General features: G+C 46.0%; 1 protein-coding gene across 1 annotated transcript in view; it reads right to left on the bottom strand.

Moving 5' to 3' along the window:
• Positions 1-2580: 2580 nt before the first annotated feature.
• The window catches only part of PSMC6 (proteasome 26S subunit, ATPase 6), a 6812-nt gene continuing 1690 nt past the window's right edge, over positions 2581-7702 (bottom strand). Inside the window, exons 4-10 of the mRNA XM_057387424.1 lie at positions 7525-7586; positions 7320-7443; positions 7132-7193; positions 5998-6118; positions 5827-5907; positions 3619-3690; positions 2581-3082 (exon numbers count right to left, since the gene is read on the bottom strand). Coding sequence (XP_057243407.1) covers positions 2964-3082; positions 3619-3690; positions 5827-5907; positions 5998-6118; positions 7132-7193; positions 7320-7443; positions 7525-7586 — 641 coding nt within the window. The 3' untranslated portion in view covers positions 2581-2963. The remainder of the gene's footprint in view (positions 3083-3618; positions 3691-5826; positions 5908-5997; positions 6119-7131; positions 7194-7319; positions 7444-7524; positions 7587-7702) is intronic.

The following is a 7702-nucleotide window of genomic DNA, read 5'->3' on the forward strand; positions in this document are numbered from 1 at the left end:
TTCCCACCTCTTCCTCCTCCCCCTCCTCTTCCTCCTCCTCCTCCCGGCCTCCCGCCCGCCCCCGGGCCCCGCTCCCGCTGCGCCCCCGCCCCGCTCCGCCCCGCTCCGCCCTCAGCGCTCTGCCCTCCCCTCACGGGCAGCTGCCGCCCCGGTTCGTTTGATTAACCCGCTCGCAACCCCGAATTCGGGGTAATTCGCCCCAAAGTTTCAGTAACGGGCGCTTGGGCCGTTAACGGCGAGCACGGCCCGGCTTGGAGCGCCTCACGCCATGTCGCGGCCATTAAGGCTCCTTGTCGCCGTCCCCTGACATTGCCGCGGGCTCCTTCCCCTCACAGGCCCGCTTCCATCTTGGCTTCATCGCCCGTGGCAATGACGCTGCTCCCTCACATTTCAGCCAAGCGGGTCATGGCTGGACTGCCCAGGGAGGTGGTGGAGTCCCCATCCCTGGAGATCCCCAAGGTCGTGGCACTCAGTTCTCTGGGCTRGGTGACACGGTGGGGATCGGGCACAGACTGGACTCGATGATCTCAGAGGTGTTTTCCCAACCTGAATGAGGGTGATTGATGCCCTCAGATACCTCAGTGTTGGGATAAGAACTGTTTTTCTGCTTTCTGAGCTCCCATGGTCTGAGAATTCCAAGAGAGCTGGAGAGGGACTTTGGACAAGGGCCTGGAAGGACAGGGCAAAGGGCAATGGCTTCAAACTGCCAGAGGACAGGGATGGATGGGATATTGGGAAGGAATTCTTGGCTGGGAGGGTGGTGAGGTCCTGGCACAGGGTGCCCAGAGAAGCTGTGGYTGCCCCTGRATYCCTGGAAGTGTTCCTGGCCAGGTTGGATGGGGCTTGGGACACCCTGGGATAGTGGAAGATGTCCCTACCCATGGTCCTTTAGTTCTCTTCCAGCCCAAACCATTTTATAATTCTATGAGGCTTCACTTTMAGCTGCAGTTTTTCATTCCTGTGCTGTTTGGTGAACCAAAGACACTGGTGTCATTGGAATTTCTGAGAAAAACTTAGTCAAAGCAAGCGAAGTCAATGGGTTGGTTACTTAAATAAAACTGGAAGCATCCTTTTGGAAATCCTAGCCCTTGATTTTTAGGTGCACCAGAAATAAAAACAAAACCTTTTTCTGCTGCTTTACAAAATAAAACTTTGAGAAACCTTTGGCAATCACRTTTCAGCAACCATTTCCTCAGCACTCCAATTCCCTTGCAGTGAAAGATGAAGGAAACAGTAAAGGAGAAAGCCAAGGGAAAACTGCAGCTCCCACCTCCAGCTGGTGTCAAGAACAGGAATAGGGAGGTGTTTGTAGCCTCAGCTTGTGGCACAAACTTCAAAAATGAGCTTTAACCACGCCCCAAGCTCCAGGAAAGAGTTTTCCACCTCTTACCCTCCTCCAAGGTAACGCCAGAGGCTCAGCTCGCTGTTGTAATCACTGTAGTGCTCAGAAATGGACTTTTATTTCGTGTTGTCATTGTTCCAGGCACGCTGGCTGTACAAGCTGCACTCAAAGGCTGTTAAAACTAAAGATGCAAATCTCATGTTTATACTCCTGACACAGCCACAATAGGGAGAAAGGTCGGTTACAGCCATATAAACAGGGAAATRTTGTTGTCTGTCCTGTTTTAACTGTTCCACACCTTACACTACCRGTTTTATCTCAGTGGTGGGAGAGGAAATAAAACTACAGTTGTTAGAACTGCCAGGGAGATGCTGTGTATTTCCTGAGAAGTCAAGAGATAATCTAATGTACTTGCCTGTCAGCTGAGCATGCTCAGGATAATCCAATTAGGTTAATTAGAGGTAGCCAGAAGTGCAGTTTAGTGCACTGCTGTTCCACTGAGGTTCAGGTGAAGTTGCACAGTGCTGTGGAAGTGTATGCACCCCTTGGGGTGGAAATGCTTGGGAAACCAAAGTAAAACAGATGGCCTTAAAAACACCACCTTACTTGCGATTATTAAACATCAGCTCAGGTAAATCCTATTCCCAGAATTCAGCAGCAAATGAGTAGGCAAAAAGGCAAAAGGTTCCTGGCTTGTACCAGCCAGTGTGGCCACAGACCCAGGGCAGTGACTGTCCCCTGTGCTGGCACTGCTGAGAGAGCTCCAGTCCTGGGGAAAGTTCGGGGGCCCTCATAAGAAACAGTGAGGGGCTGGAGTGTGTCCAGGAAAGGGAATGGAGCTGGAAAGGGTCTGGAGCCCCAGGAGCAGCTGAGGGAGCTGGGGAAGGGCTGAGCCTGGAGAAAAGGGGGATCAGGGGGGACCTTGTGGCTCTGCACAACTCCCTGACAGGAGGGGGCAGCTGGGGGGGTCAGGCTCTGCTGCCAGGGAACAGGGACAGGACTAGAGGAAATAAAAATAAACCTCAACTATGTCGGGAAAGGTTTATATTGGATATTAGGGAAAATTTCTTCATGGAAAGGGATGTCCAGACCCTGCCAGTCCCTCCTCTCTCCAACCCTTAGGCTGCCTCCATTTGATAGGGGAAGAACAGGACTCCAGTCTCTACACCAGAGAAAAGCTGCTCCTCACTCAGACACAAAACTCGCTTCTCTACAAGACCTACAGACAAAATCCACCAGGATAAACAGATTTAAACAGGTTTTATTCATAAACTGTTTGGGGAAAGGAGATTTACCGATATACAAAAAGTCAAGAAATGAACTGACTTTCTTCTGTTTGCGGATCCTTTCAGGCACGTTTATAAATTCCCACCATAATTGCTAAGGGAACAACACATCTCCATACAGTTTTACTGAGCCTGGGCTGTGAAGAATGTTGCATTTCGGAATTGTACAGAAAACACACTCCTGTAGCCAACTTGCAACTAGCATTCCCAAAATTACTAGCTACATGCTACACAAACACCTTACAATGATAATCAAGAAGTACATTATTTCTCTCCTTTTTTTATGCATTAACCCAGTAGGATGTGTACAATCAATCACAAATTCTATGGTTCATTTACACAGGTTTGTAGTCAAGTTTGGACTCCAGCTTCTTGGAATCAGCCACTTTCCTGACAGCTTTCATGAAATCTTCCTGAACTACRAAGTCATGATCGGCACGGATCGCAAACATCCCTGTGAAGGAGGATTTAACAGTGTAAAGACAGAACAGAAAGTTTCACTTAAATTCAAATRAAAACTGATCCAGGTTACACTGTGTGCATGTGGCCTTTCCCATGTCTTGGATGTTGGGAAGAGGGGAATGCCTTCCTGATCCAGGGGATTACTAAGAAAAAAACATGTTTAAACTCTGAGTGTGCATTCAGTGTGTTACTCAGCCTGCATGTGGAGGCAAACCCTTAGTGCACAAATTTGCATGTGGAAAAAGCATAAAATAGCATCAATTCTCCAGGCACTTGGGTACCAAAGGCCCTGAATTCTCTGAAAAAATGAGAAAAATAGGTATAATCACTGTTTCTAGAATGTATCTGGTTCTAATGAGACAGTGAGATGCACAATGATCAGCCAACAAGTGGTTGGCTCAGATCAGCTCAAGTGAAATGTTCCAAGAGAACATTTTTGAGCTCCTGGGTTTAATCCATGGAGGAACAGCTCCAAGGCTCAGCATTATCCMAGATTTAGCCCATTCCAGTGAAGAGTTAAGGAATTACCTGCTTCAGTACAGACATTTCTCAAGTCTGCTCCGTTGAAGCCATCTGAAAGCTTCACGATTGCTTCATAATCTGTTCATAAAACACCAATGCCCGTTAGGAATAAATCACCCTTCCCGTYAGGGATGCCAATAAAATACATATCCAGCTACCAAACACCCACTTGGATTTCAGTGCAAACAGAGAGCTGCCCACTGGGCTGATAAATTAACTGGAATCATCAGCTGTATCACTCCTTCCATTAAAACAGCAATGTGTGGCAGCCAAAAGCTCATGTTATATAATTAAATCCCAAAGTTACCAACTTGTGGTTATAAGAATCAACATGAAGTACAAAAACTCCATCAAGGCAATGTTCTCATCATTTAAACACTGTAAAACCCAGAAAACTCATCTCCAAGTGATCATAATTCATTCTCTTTCTATTTTCAACACTCTATGTACTAAAGGCATTTAATGTCAATATATTAAGCCTGGTATTTCATGCACATATATTTACTAAAAAAGTGGCCATGGTTATAATTCAGAGGAATCAATTTCTAATCCACTGTATCTGCTGAGCCTCCAGCACTTTCTGATTTTTGCAAGGCTGCTTAATAAAGTGATCAACTTCCTGGAAAACTTTTCAGTTTCCCTTCTGTATGAAATTCATAATATTTGAATTGAATGTTTTTATCTCATGAATCCAAAAACTCTTAAATATGAGAAGTTCTTCAGCTGTATTTCAATTGCATGTAGTATGTCATATAAAAAAGTCTTTGCATAATTGGAAAGTTAAAAAAACATAAGTGAGGGGGCTAAGCAAGGTTGAACAGTGCAAGGTTTGTGAGTTTAGGGTTTTCAGCAGACACTAGGAGAATCTCATGCTGGTCTCTGAGCAGGTCCTTCTCTTTAGATTTTAATGCAATTCCACCCTGCTGCTAAGTCCTGGCCTTCCTTTTGGGATATCAAAGCTRAGCATCACAGTCTTTCCACATCCCACTCAGAATTTAGCAAGGACCTGACACCTCACCTTGCTGAATGGCATGAAGGAATGATCCTGCCCTGTCCACTCCAGTGCCAAAGACACAAGAACAAGGATGGAGTAGAATCAGAGAATCCCACAGTGYTTTGGGCTAGAAGGGACCTTAAAGGACATCTTGYTCCAACCCCTGCCATGGCCAGAGGCAYCTTCCACTTGCTCCAAGCCCCAWCCAATCTGGCCTGGAACATTTCCAGGGATCCAGRRGCARYCACAGCTTCTCTGGGCACCCTGTGCCAAGGCCTGCCCACCCTCACAGTCAGGAATTCCTTCCAAATATCTGGCAGTGGGAAGCCACTCCCCTTGTCTTGTCACTCCAAGCCTTGTACAGAGTTACTCTCCAAAAAGTTTACCTCAGGCTCATGATTTGGAGCTTCTCCTCTACCTCAGTCTGCAATCACGTGCAGGTTTAAGCCAACACTGCTGCTAAGAAAAGCAATGCCCATCCCCTGACCCTCCCCCAGCTCTCTCCTGCTATCCCCATGCTGAGCTGCAGCTGTTGATGCAGCCAGATGGTGACTGGGATCAGTTCCAGGGGCTGCAGGAATTGCTGGTGTCAGCACAGAGGGGGTGGGGGTGGCACGGGGCCCTGGGGCACTGCTGCACTCCCAGGCAGCCAGCRCTGCTTTAAAGGCAAATCCCAGCCCCAGTTTCCTCCAGGAAGCTACGAGGAGTCACTGTGAAAGCAGGACTCTGGTCAGCTTAGAGTAACARAGTCCTTAAATAAACCTTCCCCATTTCATCTTATTATTCTCCCCTTACACTCCTGAGAGAATGATCCACACCACTACCCAGACAACAATTTTCCTTACACGGTCTCCAAACTCTAAGGTTTCTCCCTGACTTTTAAAGATTGTTGCTTTCAGACTTCATTAACAATTTCTTTCATTGAGGGACAAATGAAAAAGCTCTTTGCTTGCACTAAGCTGTTCCTTTAGAAACAGGAAACTGCCTGACGAGAACCATGTTGATTTTCCAGTTTCCAGCTGGGCTCCAAGGGTTTACAATCAGYTTTCTTTTTCAAAGACTTAACAACAGTTCAACCAGGATGCATTAGAAAATAAAAGAAGTAGAATTCCGAGAGAGGAAGTGTAAAGGTAGGAATACAGTCAGAGTTGTAACAACTCACCCTCTTCCCATCTTTACAAAGAGYAGCAGGAATGATATCCAAGTAACTTCTTACTTACCTATTTCACCATGTTTGGTGATAGGACCTGCGTGAATCTTCAAAATATCTAATCTGGCTTGTTCATTTGGTAGATCGATATCTAGAAAGAATTACAGCTTCAGTAAAAGCAGAAACCCACAATTCCCATGGGTTATATCCTCCTTCCAGCCACTGGSAAGCAGAAACTCACGGATTTTTCTATCCAGCCTTCCGGGCCGCAGCAGGGCAGGATCCAGGGTGTCAGGTCTGTTCGTGGCCATGATCATTTTAACTCTGTGCAGGGTGTCAAATCCATCCATCTGATTCAACAACTAACAGGAAAGAGAATGTTGGTTTTAAACAACYCCAAACCTTCCCAGTCTGATTTTTTCCCTGCCTAAGTATTTTCACCAAGATAAGAAGCACTGAAGGTAAGTCAAAAAATCCTACAAACTGCCTAATGAAAGGCCTGGAGCTCCCTGAATATTCCATAGGGCTGAAGAGAGACACAGCAAATATTTTGCCCAGAGAAAAGGACATTGAGCAAAGCTGAGCTCAAACGTGAGACACTTGACTAAAACAATGAGGCAAAGAAAACACTGCAAGGACTAAAGGAACCCATGGCTGCCTGACACATTTGGATTGTAGAGCACCAAGGCCAGGACTTTCCAATTAGACTTGAAGAACAGCCTCTGGAATACTAATCCACACACAGGAAGGCRTTTCATTGTGAAGATTCAAAGCACTTGCTCTTTGATCACACTGATTTAATTCTCTGTGGAAGGCAGACACATTCTTTTGAACCAGGCAAACTGTTTGCAAACACAGGCCAAGCAAGGTTCCCATTAGCTTCAGAATTCCTAATTGTCACCAGTGGTTTTAATATTCTYTTCACACAACCCAGTTTACCAAAGCAATTAATACAGTGTCTTGGCTTGAACCCACAACATACAGAAACAAAGAAATACAACTATTCCTCCTAGCTTTGAAAATCCAACTGTTACAGTCCAGGAATTTTACAGATTGAGTATTTTTGGGGCTAAAAGAGACAGAAAAATGGGCTCTTCAAACCTTCAAAGATGCAGGGAGTAGCAGAGGGTAAAAGAAGAGAAAATATCCCAAATAACCCCAGCAATTTTAAAGATTCAATTAGTCTACAAACTGAACTCATGGCTGAATGATCAGGATGTGCAGCTGCCTTTTGTAAAAGCAGCACTTAGTTCACTTTTAGCTTAAGACTACTAACCCAGAAAAGGTTCAGCCAAGCCAGATCCCAGGTAACAATTCACACCTATATTATATTTAATGTGGCTGTCCAGGACACAGTCAGGAATCAGACACTCACCTCCATCAGAGTCCTCTGAATTTCTCTATCAGCTGATGTGCCTTCGGAAAAGCGGCGCCCACCTGCAGCACAGCAAACTCATCAGTTCTGGTACTTGATTTTTGCCTTTTGAACAGGGGGAATTGGCTTTATAGYTGATTTCAGCTATAAAAGGAGAGCCCAGCCACCCTCCAGGCCATGAGCCTTACCAATAGCATCGATCTCATCCATGAAAATGATGCAGGGCTGATGATCTCTGGCATAATTGAACATCTCTCGGATCAGCCGAGCGCTCTCACCGATGTATTTGTCCACTATGGAACTCGACACCACCTTGGGAAGGACAGAACACACAGATGAGGAGACTGGAGAGCAAACAGATCATATTTGGGACAGAGCAGTGCCATTACACACCTTGAGGAAGTTGCARTCCAGCTGGCTGGCAACTGCTCTGGCCAAAAGGGTTTTTCCTGTACCTGGATAGACAAGAGATTGAAGTTGTTTAATTATGAACTCAACACTGCCTGCCAGTGACCTGGGAACGAGGGAAAGGGAAAGGGTGGAAAAGGGAAAGGGTGGAAAAGGGAAAGGG

Source organism: Malurus melanocephalus, unplaced genomic scaffold (genome assembly GCF_030028575.1).
Source record: "Malurus melanocephalus ecotype Western Australia unplaced genomic scaffold, MMel_1.1 scaffold_1211, whole genome shotgun sequence".
In the NCBI taxonomy this organism is placed as follows: Eukaryota; Metazoa; Chordata; class Aves; order Passeriformes; family Maluridae; genus Malurus; species Malurus melanocephalus.